The sequence below is a fragment of the Sorex araneus genome, chromosome 8 (genome assembly GCF_027595985.1).
Source record: "Sorex araneus isolate mSorAra2 chromosome 8, mSorAra2.pri, whole genome shotgun sequence".
Lineage (NCBI taxonomy): Eukaryota > Metazoa > Chordata > Mammalia > Eulipotyphla > Soricidae > Sorex > Sorex araneus.
In genome coordinates this window covers 56,642,815-56,659,228 of record NC_073309.1, presented here as the reverse complement: position 1 = coordinate 56,659,228, position 16,414 = coordinate 56,642,815, and the positions used below count along the sequence as shown (strand labels likewise).

General features: G+C 45.3%; 1 protein-coding gene across 5 annotated transcripts in view; it reads right to left on the bottom strand.

The window, feature by feature from the left end:
* Window positions 1-10,831: 10,831 nt before the first annotated feature.
* The window catches only part of ZNF805 (zinc finger protein 805), a 32,909-nt gene continuing 27,326 nt past the window's right edge, over window positions 10,832-16,414 (bottom strand). For 3 of the 5 annotated variants that reach the window (XM_055145343.1, XM_055145341.1, XM_055145342.1), the window contains exons 2-3: window positions 15,714-15,840; window positions 10,832-15,104 (exon numbers count right to left, since the gene is read on the bottom strand). In XM_055145343.1, coding sequence (XP_055001318.1) covers window positions 13,261-15,104; window positions 15,714-15,747 — 1,878 coding nt within the window. In that variant the 5' untranslated portion in view covers window positions 15,748-15,840 and the 3' untranslated portion in view covers window positions 10,832-13,260. The remainder of the gene's footprint in view (window positions 15,105-15,713; window positions 15,841-16,414) is intronic. The other 2 variants (XM_055145350.1, XM_055145354.1) reach the window with 2 other exon arrangements.

The window sequence follows — 16,414 nt, the reverse complement described above, 5'->3', positions numbered from 1 at the left end:
AGCTGAGGTACATGCCTTGCCCATAGCCAACTCTCATTCTATCCCTGGCACAAATAGTCTCCCAAACATTGTACAGTGCAGCTCTGGAGGCCCCTGAGCACCAACTGGTATGGCCTGTGTTAAAACCAGAGCACTTCAATAGTGGCCCCGTTAACTCCTGATGCTGCAGGGCTCCTACATACCCCTCGCAACACCTGGTGTTCTGAATACCACTCAGGGGAGCCTCCCCAAAGAATGACAACATCTAAGGGTTCATGTTACTCATGCTTCCTTCCAGGTGATGGGAGAGCAGAGACTGACCTACCTTCATCTCATTGAGGTGACTGATGCAAAATGTGGGAATTGACTATTTGACAGAAAGAAGATGGTTTTTCCCTTTTTGAGCAACTTGCAGGACATAACTATATTAAAGGCTATGGGCTAGTTGGCAAGTAAAGCATGGTTCCCTAAAAGCTGCTTATGAAGCTGGTCCACACAGGCAGTCTCTCTGAATTTTACCAGGTATGGGGCTCAGGGAGTCCCCACACCCTCACAGAGGCTCTCTAGCATGTGTCCTATCAAATAGGGAGAATCTGTTCCCTGCTGTCTTGTTCTAAAGCTTTTCTCTAATGTGTACTTAGGGTGTCTAGTGAAAGTAGACCTGCAGATGAAGGATTTTCCTCACTTGCTGCATTCATAAGACCTATCTGGGCCGTGAAATTTCTGGACTTCAATGGGAGAAGACCTCTGATCAAGACTTGCCCACATCTGCTACATTCATGGTAGATATCCTTCTGAGGTGTGAACTTGGGGTGCCAAATAAGTTGGATGCTTTGAGCCAAGAATCACCACATTCACTGCACTCATAATCTTTTCCCAGTATGAACATTCTGGTATTGAATGAGGCCAAAGCTTTGGCTAAAACGTCTACCACTTTCACTACATTTATAAGGCCATACTCCAGTGTGAATCCTCAGATGTTTAATGAGGCTGAGGCTTCATTAAACAAATAATTATTAAATTAAATAATTTCCCACATCCACTGCATTCTTTCTGTGTGAACTCTCTGGTGTTTAATTAAATTGGAGTTGGAAATGAATAATTTTCTACATTCATGACAATTATAAGGCTGAGACCCAGTGTGAATTCTCTGATGTTCACCAAATCTAGAACTTTGGCTAAAAAATTTCCCACATTCACAACACTCATAAGGTGTCTCTCCTGTGTGAATTTGCTGGTGTCAAACAGCTGGTTTGTTACTGAAGGCTTTACCACGTTCATTACACTCATATGGCCTTTTTTCCTGTGTGAACTCTGGTGTTGAACAAGTCTGTGTTTGAAGCTGAAGGTTCCCACATTCACTACACTCATAAGGTCTTTCTCCAGTGTGGACTCTGGTGTGCAGCAAGCCTGTACTTCTGGCAAAAACTTTTCCCACATTCACCATACTTATAGAGTATTTGTCCACTTAGAAATTCCTCTTCACACTTGGCATTTTTCTGAGGCAAACCATGACTGAGAGAGAGCTGATGAGGGAGAAGACTGGAGCTATTAGGGAAGTCCTCTCTACCCTCTTGGCACATGAAGGTCTTGACATGTGAACTCTGCAACTGTCCTCAGAGGGCTCCTGGGCCTTCTTCATGTTTCTTCTGAAAAGTTTCTCTCCATTGTGCTTCTGCTGCTAGTGGCATTTCCCACACTCCCACATAGTTTTCCTATGGTGTTTATTCTGAGGGTATCATTTAGATAAAAACCCCTGGGTTGAGGTCACACATCTCCCAGACATAGGCCTGTGTGGACACATCTGCCTGTGATACTTCTGCAGAAATTCTCTTCTGAAACTGCCTTCTCATCTTTCACACCCTGAAGACAACCTAAAAGCTGAGAAATTCTGGTGAATTTTATGTACACTTTGGGAGGAGGAAGCATCATTATAAATGTAGATCTGACATACACATTTTAGGAGAGTGCTATGAGCATTTTGAGGAAAGGGTCACTTTGCAGAATGACAAGGCCTCTATCACATAAGAGGAAGACACTCTAGATAAGAGACACAGGGACTAGCACAGTGCAGAGCAGAGCTGGGGGTCTACAACTCACTCTCCACAGAGTTCCTACTAGTGCCTTGGCTGCTGTGTGAAGGTTTGTGTCCAAGCCTAAGGAAACCCAACTGTCACGAAGTACAAAAACCATTTTAAAGATATATGCAGACCTCATAACAATATTGAACATTGCAGAGGGAATAGGGGATGGAGAAATGAGTGGTGAAAGAGGTAAGGGATAATCCTAGGGCTTTTCCAAAAGTAGAAATGACTGGCAGGCAAAGAAATGAAATACATAGCCACTGGCCTCAGCAAAAAAAAAAAATGTTGGGCACAAAACAAATCCTGACATAATTTAAACCCAGTCGTACTGTCACCCTTCCCCTTTATGTGAACCTCTATGGCAGGCCACTCATTGTGCCTATTTCTTTATGTGCAGTCATGGTCTATGAAGATTACCCAGAGTTCGATGCCCAGCTCCTGTGGGGCAATACATCTTCCTAGAAGATGGCAGTCCCAAAGGACAGCCAAGACAGGTGAGTGGTCAACACTGGCCAAGTAACTAGTCACAAAACCTTCTTCAGAAAGTGTAGAAGCAAGTAACCAAGAAGCCCTCACAAAGTGATCTTGATGGGTCCTTGTAATTCCTGGTAAAGTCAGGTCCTAGAAATGACTGCTTAAAGGGGCAGAACCAGAAGCACAGTTGTGGCATTGTTGAGAGGGTCAGATTAGCAGGAAATCACATCATCAAATCAGACAGAGTTATTGGACTGAGTCCTATCTTTTGCCCAAAAAAACCTCACTGCAAAAGTTTCAGACAGTTGATGTTTTGTGTTGGGGCTCCTGAGAGGTGAGGGTTTATATAGGTAACTTGGGCCCTTGAGGAAAAAAGAAAGAGACCACTGAGGACACCAGGGCAACTGAGCAGGTCTGACCCAATAATGCAACAAGTGCAAAGACACTGCAGTAAAGAAATCTGTGTGTCATCAAGAAGGCATCACTCCTCCTGAGAAAAATACACAGCGACATCCTCAAAGGAGCCCTGGATGATGGGGAATGTGTACATAAGCAGCCTTCCCAGAACCCCATAGCTATTCCCAACCCCTGACGCACTACCTGTGTATTATTTCCCCAGCTCTCTAACTTCGCGGGCAAACAGATGCTCACTCTGCTCTGGTCTGGGAAGCAGGGCTTATCATTCACCTGGACGAAAGCATGAGTCCCAGGATCATGCCTCCCAGACACTGTAACTTAAGTTCATGCAGCTCTCTTCAAACTCCAACTACCAGGACCTTGGCTCCTGGATCCATTAATTCTCACTCCCACATCACTTATAGGACCAGACCTCCATCATACATATCCTCCTCACCACTACCATTGGTGTTTCTCTGCTCTCTTCACAAACCCTCTGCACACAGCATTCATGGCAAATGCAATACAATAAATTAAACTCTAAACTTCCAAGCTTCACCTACAACTACCCCAAAATACCTTCAGATCTAAATACCTCTCGTTATCTTCTGCTTCTATAACACAAATTGTCTTTTAATCAGTTAGAATCTCTTGTCTAACTAAAACAGATCAAAACTCCACCCACTTACATACCTTAGGCAGCTCATTTGAAATTCTATCAGAAACTCCCCAAGTTCCATAGATAGCCATAAAACAACCCAAACCAGATGCCCAGTACTTCTCCAGTTTCCACAGTTCATTCTAATCCAGTCCCTGTCTGCATTGTAGCACTGTCATCCCATTGTTCATCGATTTGCTCAGGCAGGCACCAGTAATGTCTCCATTGTGAGACTTGTTACTGGTTTTGGCACATCGAATATGCCACGGGTTAGCTTGCTGGGCTCTCCAAGACGGAAGGAGGAATCAAACCCGGGTTGGCCATGTGCAAGGCAAATGCCCTACCTGCCATGCTATCGCTCCAGTCCATGTTTTAAATACTTCTAATTTTTCTCTTTAGTTTTTTCTGCCACACTCAGCTTTTTCAGGGCTTAGTACAGGCTCTGCTCAAGGATCATTCCTTGCACGTCTTAAAGGGCCATATGTATCAATGGGTCATATCCAGGTAAGCACCTTACCTGCTGTGCTATTTCTTCAGCCCCACTAATTTTCTTACTAATCTAAAATATAGAATACATTACTTATTCTGAGAATTTCACATCTCTTAAATCCAATAATAAATGTCTTGCAACTTAAAGTTTGAATATCTTATTAAAGTATTACTTCTGACATTAATAATTCTCATCTTACATTTTATCATAAAATTTGCCAACCACAACAAATTCTAAATCCTACTATACAGGTCACAAGGTTTCTCTAAAGGATAAAAAAAAAAGTTAAAAATTGTTTTAAAGCCTATTCTTACTACACTTCCTACTCTAAATGGGGGGAGAAATCTATTCAGGAATGAAGTCAAATGCAGATCTTAATTGAAGATAATAAAGATGAATAATTCTGAGATTAATAATTTATTTACTGTCTGCACATGAGAATACAAATAATACATTTGCTTATGAACAAACTCAAGAGTATAAAACTTAAAGCCAGTGTTACTGTATAGACTTATCTCAAATATGTAAGAGGATAATACCACTAGGAGTACCTACAGAATCTATCAACAATCACAACTAATGAAAAACCAAAAGCTAAACAAACTAATACACTAGTGTGTTGGTGTTTCTTTTAAGTTTAATAGATTGATGGTATAGTTTTAAAAAAAAGGTATCCTTTTAAATTTTGGGGAGCAGCATTTTTTTGTGTCATCATAAATGTAATTGTTAACAATGCAAAAAAAATACATTGTTTGTCCTCAACCTTTTAAAATTATAAATGAAAGAATGTACAATTTATGCTACATGTAATTAGGAAAAACGTGTAAAAATTCAACAATATAAAACACTGACTATTCAAAACAATTATTTTCTTTTTTTTTTCAACTAAAAATTAAATCTTTTATTTGTTGGATTTTAACTTCTATTTTTTTTTTAATTTTTATTAGTGAATCACCGTGGGGGTACAGTTACAGATTTATACATTTTTGTGCTCATGTTTCCCCCATACAAAGTTCGAGAACCCATCCGTTTACCAGTGCCCATTCTCCACCACCAGTAAACCCAGCATCCCTCCCACCCTCCCCAGTCCCATCTCCCCCCACCCCACATTGCCACTATGGCAGGGTATTCCCTTTTGTTCTCTCTCTGATTAGGTGTTGTAGTTTGCAATAAAGGTGTTGAGTGGCCATTGTGTTCAGTCTCTAATCTACATTCAGCACGCGTCACCCTTCCCTCGCATGACCTCCGACCACATTTTACTTGGTGTTCTCTTCTCTAAGTTACCCAGAATGAGAGACCAGCGTCCAAACCGTGGAGACAGCCTCCTGGTACTTATTTCTACTATTCTTGGGTGTTAGTCTCCTAGTCTATTATTCTATATTCCACAGATGAGCGAAATCTTTCTATGTCTGTCTCTCTCTTTCTGACTCATTTCACTTAGCATGATACTTTCCATGCTGATCCACTTATATGCAAACTTCATGACCTCATTTTTCCTAACAGCTGCATAGTATTCCATTGTATAGATGTACGAAAGTTTCTTCAACCAGTCATCTGTTCTAGGGCACTCAGGTTTTTTCCAGATTCTGGCTATTGTAAACAGTGTTGCGATGAACATATAAGTGCAGATGTCATTTCGACTATACTTTTTTGCTTCTCTGGGATATATTCCCAGCAGTGGTATTGCTGGATCAAATGGAAGCTCAACCTCTAGTTTTTTGAGAATCGTCCATATTGTTTTCCAAAAGGGCTGAACTAGTCGGCATTCCCACCAGCAGTGTAGAAGGGTCCCTTTCTCCCCACATCCTCTCCAACAGTGGTTGCTTTTGTTCTTTTGGATGTGTGCCAGTCTCTGTGGTGTGAGGTGGTATCTCATGGTTGTTTTGATCTGGATCTCTCTGATGATTAGTGATGTAGAGCACTTTTTCATGTGCCTTCAAAACAATTATTTTCAAGAACAAAATCATTTGCTGGTGTAGAAAATTACTGCTTTGGGGCTGGAGCGATAGCACAGTGGGTAGGGCATTTGCCTTGCACGCGGCCGACCTGGGTTCGATCCCCAGCATCCCATATGGTCCCCTGAGCACCACCAGGAGTAATTCCTGAATGCAGAGCCAGGAGTAACCCCTGTGCATCGCCAGGTGTGACCCAAAAAGAAAAAAAAATACTGCTTAAAGGTAAAGGTTTTAGGCCCAAAGAATAGCTCAGTGACTAGAAAACGTATCTTGTAAGTGTACAGTCCCTTATACCTCTTCATGCTCTAAGCACTGCGATTTGAGCCTGGTAGCCCTACAGCTTCAATTTTGGGGCCACAGAGCAGTCAAATATATATATATATATATATATATATATATATATATATATATAGGCAGCAAAGATGATCCTTGCTAAGCACAAGGTGCAAGTATAGCAACTAGGAGTGCAAACTTCAAGTTTGCACCGCAACTGAGTGTGAACACCGCAACCTGATGTGTCCCCACACCCCCAGCATAGGAGCAAAATATATAACTCCTGGTGTGTGCCCCGCAGGGAGCATCAGAGTGAAATATACAACTATTGCAGCAGATGTCGTGATTCCCATCATTGCAGTCACATCAAGAACAGTGAAGGGAAGGGGAGGAGGAAGTGAAAAATGTAAATAACACTTCTCGCTTATTAAAAAATGGAAAGCACTGGTGTTAGAGTCCAGAAGAACTGAAGATTAAGGCCACTCTGGTTGCCCACATAACTGAGGCAAGGAAGAAAATTAAGTTTTTAAACCTTAGAACTCTCATCAGTAAAACTTTTGAACAGTGCCACAACAAGTACGAATGGATCAAAACCATTATCATTACCACTATAATGATGAATAGCCCCTTCAATATGTTAGACATCGATCTGCAATCTTAAAGAAATAGGACATTTTTTATTCTTCCAGAATAGTCCCCATTCTAATCATATGACTTCCTGTATACAGCTTTAAAAACAAGCCAAACTATTCATGCAAATTTGTTTTCTTTCCAACTCTAATCTTGAATTGTACAATATTCAACAAACTGCGTTTGCTCTTCTTTTGATTATCTTATACTTATCTTACACTTCACCAAGTGCAAAGTATGGAGATGAGATTCCATGCGTAATCTATTGTGAAAGGTGTTTTAATCAATAATAATCGGACGACCGCAGCGGTCCACTTTAGAGTCTGTCTCCCTCCCTCCAATTCAGTTTTGTGCTCTGCAGTCGGGGCAGCCTGTTAAGACTCAAGATCACTTTTCCCCTCTGCTACTGAAGTTCCGTAGCTGACTTAACTTTCAGAACAGAAACCGCTACGTGTCACACTGCCACTACGTGCCTGACCAAGGACTCCTCATTCTGTTCTCATCAGATACCACAAAAACTTACCAATCACGCACGCGGCGGCGGCTGGGGACCACGGCGACTACCTACCTACCAGCCACGCAGAGCTGCGTGGAGACTCCGAGCCCCTAATGTTCCGGAACGGACGGGGCCGGAAGACCCGCCTCTAGGGCGGAAGTGCTTCTGCCCTGGGCCTGTCGCGGTGCCGCCTGGGTAACGCGAGCCTCGGCGCCCACGGCATTCTGGGAAGGACGCGGCCTCTGTCTTCGCTGGGGCACCTACGCTCTTAGCTGGGACCTGGGAACAATGGCGGCGAGGGCGGAGGAGACGCACTCCCTGCGAGAGGGGTGTGGGTGCGGGCTGGCGGCGGCGCCGGGTCCTCCGTGTTCGAAAAACTCCCGAGCACCCTCCTCCCGCCCGTTCTTACACGCAGACCCGGGAGGACCCCAACCGAGTAAGCGACCCTTGACCTCCTTTGCGTGTTGCGTACAGGACTGCGCCCATGGGCACCGGTGCACAGCGCCGCCGGGCGGAGTGAGGTGGGCGACAGAGGGCGTTTCCTGCATTTCTGTGGTTGAGACTTCGTGTCACCCTTTTCAGGTTCCTCGATCGCTCCGTCTTCTCTTCATTTATGCACCGGGGAACATGCTCAGGTCTGGCCGCAGTATAAAAGCCATTCCCGGTTTCCTAGCAGGTTCTCTTAGCTATAGAAAACATTATTTTGAAAAAAAATTACATATTACATAAAATCATGTTACAAAATAGTCAAAGGTCGAGAAGAGTCACACACACTCCCTCCTCTTCTCCCCCCCCCCCCATTTCAGTGGCTCCTCACATCAATCACTCACGACTTTCTGTGGATTTTCAGAGATACAAACTTTTGGTGAAAGGCTTTGCTCTTTCATCATTGATCTTTTTGCTGGGGCAGAGCCCATGACAAGCTCCTGTCTCCCTGCTGTGGTTTGTAGCGAGGAGGAAAACAGATCCTCGTGCATATTCCAAATAGTCAGGCTAACACCAGCGTGCAAAAGCTGCCAAGGAAGATTTACAAATCATATATTTGCAGTAACTATCCAGACACATTGTCGACCCTCTTGAGAGGGTGGGGTGCGATGGCGCTGAAGAAGTGAGCAGGAGACCAAGGAGAGCTGCACGTTCATTCTGGTTTCTCTCCTCTTCCACCCTGCAGCCCTGTGTCTGATTTTTTAATACCCTTTCATGTTCCTGCGTTCCAATCAGCGCAGCTGCCGTCTGGCGCCACCGTGTGTTTGCACAGTGTAGGCTGGTTCAAGGCTGGCAGTCTGTCTCTAGTGAAGTGGTATTCTGAAAACACTCAACCTTATCCTCCAAGGATACGTTTGTCAGAGGACCGGTGGGGTTTTCTTATAGCTGTAGGCAGTGCTGCATCCTGTCTTTATGGAGTCCCACACATAATTTTGTGTATCTTCTGTAGGAAAGATGGGTAAGGAAATTGAAATGTAGTTTGCATTTTTCATGTTTTTAAGATTGTCAGGGGTGGTGATATAAGTGCATCGATTAGCAAATACTATACATAAATTAGCATTTCAATAGGAATAAAGTGTGGACACAGTACTTCATTTCTAATGGCCCAATTACGTGTACATATATTTTTTTCTCTTTGGGACACACCCAGCGATGCACAGGGGATACTCCTGGCTCTATACTCAGGAATTACCCCTAGTGTTGCTCAGGGAACCATATGGGAGGCTGGGAATTGAACCCGGGTCAGCCGCGTGCAAGGCAAACACCCTACCTGCTATGCTATTGCTCCAGCCCCTACATGTACATATTTTAATAAATATCTCCCATGTTCTAAATAAATATCCCCCTGAAAGCCTGAACTTTCCAAGTTGAGGGGCACCCTGCTCCTGTGATTCTCTGAATTCAGGGCTCATATTGGAAGTGTTGATGACAGCCCCTTTCCTTACACTTGCCCTAAAGGATGGAGGAGTCCTTTCCTTGTCCCACAGGAACTGTCCCTAGTATCACCTGATGTACAGGGTTGTGTCCAGACCACCTGACACCTGTGCCTCCAGCCAAGCCTGCACTGTACCCCATGCAGGCCAACACAACACGTGGTCAGAGATGCTCCTTACTGAAAGGAGAGTTTAGATGGATCCGTTCATCAAAGCCAGGACTCCGACCATGAGATAGGTTCTCATTAAGAATTTGAAACCTTGATAATAGGTTCTTCTGTCTCCGGTGAAGTGGTATTCTGAAAAAACAGCCTTGTTTGTCAGAGGACCGGTGGAGTTTTCTTATAGCTGTAGGCCATGCTGCATCCTGTCTTTATGGAATCCCACACATAATGAGTGGGGATACACATGTCCCCCTCAAAAGGGCAATGTGTCCTTTAAACAATTTAGGGGCTGAAGAGAGGACAGGACTTAAGGCACTTGCCTTGCATGATGCAGCCAACCAGGGTTCCATCCTGAGTCACATAGGGTTCCTGGAGTCAGGAGTAATACCTTAGTAGTGTCAGGAGTAAGTCCTGAGCACTACCACTGGGACTCCCAAAACACTAGACGATTTAAGCACAGTGTTTAAAGTGGTCTTTTTTGGGGGGATGGTCACAGAGATTGAATCCGGGTTGTCCATGTCCACTGCAAGCTCTTCCTGCTAAAACAGCCCTTACCCGCTGAAAGCCTAAGTATCAATCTCTGGCAGTTCCCACCTTGCTGCCCAGTGGCTGGACATCTCCCCCTGCAACTTGCAATGTCTCTGCAAGGGGAGTCGAGATGTTGGCTGGAAAGAAAAAAGAAGAAAATCACTGTGGAATGGACATGAAGTAAATATTAACAGTAATGATTTCTTGGTTTTCCAAGAAAAGTGACAGAAAGGATTCTTGGAGGGAAAAAAAAAGCCTGACAGTCTGCCACATACTTTAACTTGGCAAGAGTTAGTCTCTGCTGATCACCATCATCCATTCCAGAAAAGATGAATGTTTTGAGTGTTCCTTTCCAAGTGACACCTGACAGCTGCAGTGGCCACTTCCTTAAGCTGAAGGCACTTCCTGTGTCCCACAGACTACCAATTTCAAGCTCTTAATTGTGACTTTTGCACTCTTGACTGAAAAGCCCTAGAAATTTAATAGGGAGGAGTGTATTAAACTGCACATGGCCAAAGAGCCTAAAGTTAAAAGGGAAAATTTCAAACTAATTTGAGCTAGGCGGAAATTAAAATACTATCTGTAAAAATCCATGTGACACAGCTAAACTATTAGACGGAAATGTACAGCTTTTTTTTTTCTTTTTGGGTCACACCTGGTGATGCACAGGGGTTACTCCTGGCTCATGCACTCAGGAATCACTCCTGGAGGTGCTCAGGGGACCATATGGGATGCTGGGAATCGAACCTGGGTCGGCAGCGTGCAAGGCAAACACCCTACCCGCTGTGCTATCGCTCCAGCCCCAAGAAATGTACAGCTTTAAACAGTTTACCACAAAAGAATGCCAAGAAACCAGTGAAGGGGCCAGGATGTCTCAGTGGTAGGATCCTTGCATATTGTGAAGCATGAATGGGCAAAACCCTACCATGATGTGCCCTAACAGTGCAGGAATAGTCAAAATACAAATGGAAGTGGGCTGGGGAGATAGGGCAAAGGACTGGAGTGCATGTTTACAGGCAGGACCCTGGGTTTCACCTCCAGTCTGCCTGTCACCCACATACCAGTGGCTAACAGTGGACCAAGCACTGCCAGGTGTGGGCTACCTTCCCCAAACACAAATAAACTGTTAGCAACTTTGCTTCCAAGAGTTATGGTTAGGGGACTGGCAAGATAGCACAGCAGGTAGGGCACTTGCCTTGCACTTTGCAGACCTGGGTTCAATCCCTGGGCACAGCCAGGTGTGATCCCTAAGCAGATAGCCAAAAGTAAGGCCTGAGCACCACCAGGTGTGTGCTCCCAACCCTGAAAAATCTTCTGGCTAGTGAAAAAGTTGAGTCCCCATCCCCAGCAAGATTCCACTTCCATGAACGCCTAAAAAAATGGTGCTGCTCGAGAACAGTGGGGAGTGGAAAGGCGGATAGGACACGAGGAGCCTCCTGGCCACGTGGGAGACATTGGTGGCCTTGACTATGTTGACAGTTAACTATACATACAATATATATACATGCTGGAAAAAAAAAGTTTTATACTTTACATATATGCAATTTATTTCAGGATAGGCATATATATCAGAATTGTTAAGATTAAATATTCACCTTAAAAATTAATAATTATCATCCTCTTAGAAAGTAACATCTTCCAACTATTTTGGCCCTACTCTGTTCTTCCCATAATTTAGGAGGGTGAACTTTGCCTATGTCAGCAAAAGCAGGACAGTGATTAATTTTCATCACTAAAAACACTGGCTCATCAGAGGTCCTATCCTTGATGTTTGGGGGTTCTTGCCAGAGAGTGAAAAGGTGAGCAACTCAGAGAGGTATAGGAGCCAAAAAATTTTTGGAATATTTATGGAGAGCGGCTCCAGCCACAGTACTTGGGGTATCTGAGGAGCCTAACGGTCTCTGTACACTCTCAACCATATCCAAACCCAAAGGACATAAACGCCTCTTTTTTTTTTCCTTTTTGGGTCACACCTGGCGATGCACAGGGGTCACTCCTGGCTCTGCACTCAGGAATTACCCCTGGTGGTGCTCAGGGGACCATATGGGATGCTGCAAATTGAACCTGGGTCGGCCGCGTGCAAGGCAAACACCCTACCTGCTGTGCTATCTCTCCAGCCCCCTTTTATTTTTTTATGCTGGGGACTGAACCCAGGTCTCACCTGTAAGGCTCTATTACTGAAGAATAACCTCAACTAGAAAAGCTTCTTTAGAATAGAATGTGGCCTCATTCACCAGTCATCCCACCTATTATCCCAGCATTTCTGTACCAACTGTAACACACACTTTGCCCTCTAGCCTCCCAGTCAGTGAGTCTGGCCTTCAGGGTTCTGAACACAGAAACTGGCCATGTCCACGTCCAAAAGACAAAATCTCTCCAAAGTGCTGAGTTATACAGGATAGTCCTTAGAACAAAGTACCCTCATCATGTTGCTTCCAGAAGCACTGGAGAGCTTCGGCAGACCCAGCACTCCCATGAGATCCTGGCTGCCAGACCACAGATTAGGCACAAAGCCCAGGGGTTTTCTAGCCTGGAAACAATGCAAATGAGGACAAGCGAAACAAGGGCTGTTCCATGCCCTGGAAGCAGAGCAATTTGGTGCCCATGAGAACTGCCTATACTTTCATAAGGAGAAAACACAATTCTTCTAACGTGGAGAGTGAGAACAACTGCACAGCCTTTATCACCCTTGGACCAGAGCAGCCCAGGGTGGGCAGTCCCAAAGTCATGTGACTTGGAAGCAGGATTATCACTTTTATTGTCCACTTGTCCACAAAGAAAGGAAATCATGCCTGGTAACCTCCAGTGGCATCCAGCTCAGACAGCTTTAGCCAGAGCCAGATCATGTCCATGAGAACCCAGTCACGGGGGAGAAATAAGCCCGACACACTTACTGGCCCACCAGGCCAGAGGTGAGGCGCAGACGATAACCTTCCCTGAGCACACTGGAATGACTTGTACGCAAATGCTGACAGCCGGGAATAATGGGCTGGCTCCACTGTAGGCACTGGCGGTGACACAGCCCTGCATGAAGCTTTGGGAACCTACCGTGGGCAGATACATGAATGGATAAGGCATTTCTGCTGGTGTGGCTCCCTCAAAAGCCACTCACACACACTGATCCAGCAGGCTGAACAAGAAATCAGCACATTTCCTGCCTTCTTCTGACATTTCTTGAGGGGAAGTGACAGTTAAATTGCCACCAAAATGGCTTTCAGAGACTGTTCCCCCCATGAACTTTCTGGTGTCGAACAAGATGGGAACTTCTGCCATAGGCTTTCCCACAATCACTGCACACATAAGATTTTTCTCCAGTGTGAACCCTCTGGTGTAATATGAGGCTCGAATTGCGGCTAAAAAACTTGCCACATTCAGTGCATTCATAAGGTCTTGCTCCTGTGTGAACTTTCTTGTGCTGAATGAGGTGGGAGCTGCTGATGTAGGCCTTTCCACATTCACTGCACACATATGGTCTCGCTCCCGTGTGGACTCGCTGGTGTAGAATGAGGCTGGAGTTGTGGCTAAAGCACTTTCCACACTCACTACATTTATAAGGTTTTGCTCCTGTGTGAATTCTCTGGTGTACAATAAGGTTGGAGCTGTGGCTAAAGAATTTCCCACACTCACCACACTCATAAGGCCGTTCTCCAGTGTGGATTTTCTGGTGCTGCAGTAGTGTGTCTTTCCGGCTGAAGGCCTTCCCACACTCAGTGCACTCATAAGGTCTTGCTCCAGTGTGAATTATCTGGTGCTGAACAAGGGTGTCTTTGCAGCTGAAAGCCTTCCTACATTTGCTGCATACATACATCCTGGCTCCTGAATGGGCTCTCTTATGTTTACTGAGGCTGGAGTTATGACTAAAGAACTTGCCACACTCACTGCATTCATAAGGTCTTGCCCCAGTGTGAATTCTCCAGTGTTCAATAAGGTGGGAACTTTGACTAAAGAACTTCCCACACTCACTGCACCCGTATGGCCGTTCTCCAGTGTGGAATCTCTGGTGCTGGATCAGAGTGTCTTTGCGGCTGAAGGCCTTCCCACATTCACCACATTTATAAGGCCTTTCTCCCGTGTGAATTCTTTGGTGCTGAACCAGGTGGGAGCTGCGGCTGTAGGCCTTCCCACATTCACTGCAATCAAAAGACCGTTCTCCGGTGTGGATTTTCTGGTGCTGAACAAGTGTGTCTTTGCGACTAAAGACCTTTCCACATTCACTGCAGGTGTAATGTTGCTTTGCAGTGTGCTGTTTCTGGTGCTCTTTCAGGTGGGATGGGTGAGTGAAGGCCTTTCCACACTCCTTACACATGGGAGATGCTTCTCTGTGCATTCTGCAGTGAGTTGGAGCTGATTTCTCCTTGGACGTATTTCCCCGGGGCAAACCCTCAGAGGGTCCCCTTTTAGAACGAATTCTCTGGCTATCAAGGTTAGGAAAGGGGTTCAGAGACAATTTGTCTTTACCACTGTCTCTCTGCCCGAAACGAGGGTTATGTGGGGAGGTGACTGTGATCCCAGTCCCCTGGTCCATCTCTGTCCCACTGTGAGGGGAGAAGCCAGGACAGCCTGGCCAGGCCACTCCATCTTCCATGCCAGCACAGTCCTTCCCTGACACATGGGTGGCAAAGCTCTTCACAGGGAAAGCCCCAGTGCTATGCCCCCTGAAGGGATTTTCCCCAGGGCACGGCTCTTGATGCTGCTGGTGGTCACTGTCTGTGCTGACCAGGAGCCTGTCCCTACTTGGAGCCACACAGAGTGAATCCCGGGGTGCAGTTCTGGGCACAGTGTCCCTCCAGAGCAGATCACACCTCTCATATGGGTGAGTTCTCTGAGCACAAGGACTTGTCTTCAGGGACCAGGCCGGCGATTCTCCTTTTGTGGACAGCTCCGAAGGGGCCGCCTCACGGGCTGCATCACGCCAGCATCCTAAAGGCAAAGCAATCTGGTAAAAGACACAAGGCTGTGGGGAGTAGGAATCTGTTATGATATGGGTGGAGACATACCATGAGCATTCACTAGAGAGCAAGGAAGCCAGGGTCAGGGATGGGAGCCTCGGTGTCAATGCTGAGCAATAAAACAATGTGTAACTAGCCAACCTGAACCCACCTGGGAAAGTTCCTAGCTCGGCAAGTGGGCTTAATTAATCAATTCCCACAATGCCCCAGAAGTTGCTTTTTGTTAACCCTAAAAGAATGGGAAGTTTATATAATCATAAAATTGGTATTGATAGTGGAAATTATCGTTTAATTGTTGCCTAACTACTGTTACCCTAGACACTTGCCAAAACACCTTTGTTTGGTAACTAAGTAAGATTCTTTTTGAAACAATAAGGCATGTACTGCTAATGTAATCAAACCCTATATAAACTGCTTGCTGCCTGAAGTCGGGGTTGCTATCAAGAGACCACTCTGTGGGTGAGATAGTTGACCCCAGTATACCGGAATAAAACTCCTACTACTTTTGCATTACCGTGTTTGTGTCTGTCCGTCTTGCCACTTGGGAACCCAGAATCCTGGGCTTAACAAGGGTACCTTATAGTGTACCAGGGGTTGAACCTGGGTTAGCCAAATGCAATTGCTCCAAGACCTACAATGACTTTAAAAAATTACTTTAAGCCACTACATTTTGTGTTGACTTGCCAAGTACCAATAAAAGATTATAATGGGGACTTACCCAGTGAGGCCACAAGTGCAAAATTTTCCAGCATCACATCTCGGTACAGGAGTCTCTGAGCCTCTTTAAGGAGCTCCCATTCCTCGAGGGAGAAGTACACAAAGACATCCTCAAAGGTCACATGAGCCTGTCATGATGGGTCAGTTAAGTCCACAGGCTGCAGGATCCCCCAGTCTATCCACTCATGCCCATCTCCAGTCCCTTTTGTTTTGGGGTTACAACCAGCGGTGCTCAGGGCTCACTGCTACCTTTGCACTCAGGAGTCACTCCTGGTGTGACTTAAGGGACCATATATGTTGCCAAGGATCAAACCCAGGTTGGTTTCATGCAAGTTAAGCATACTGGACATTTTACTACCTCTCCAGTCCCACCACTGGTTCCTTTTTGTCCCACTTTTTATCTCAGAGTAGATCCCACTAGTGCTACTTTCTGTTTCTTGTGTCCAGCTCAGAGCAGAAAAAGGCATGTGAGAGGCATTTTCTAAGCGGATGCTACCGGCAATTTGCCTCCCAGACTCAACTTCATAACCGCCAGCTGGAGAGCTGGAGCACCTCCATGTAGACCACTCTCTGAATTCCTCATTCTCTTACTTGGCTTCCCCACTACCTCTGATAACTTTCTGATCTACTCTGTAACCTTGTACAGACATGTTAGTGCTTGTATGTTTCCGTCCAAGGCACCATGCTACCCAGAAGCCTGGT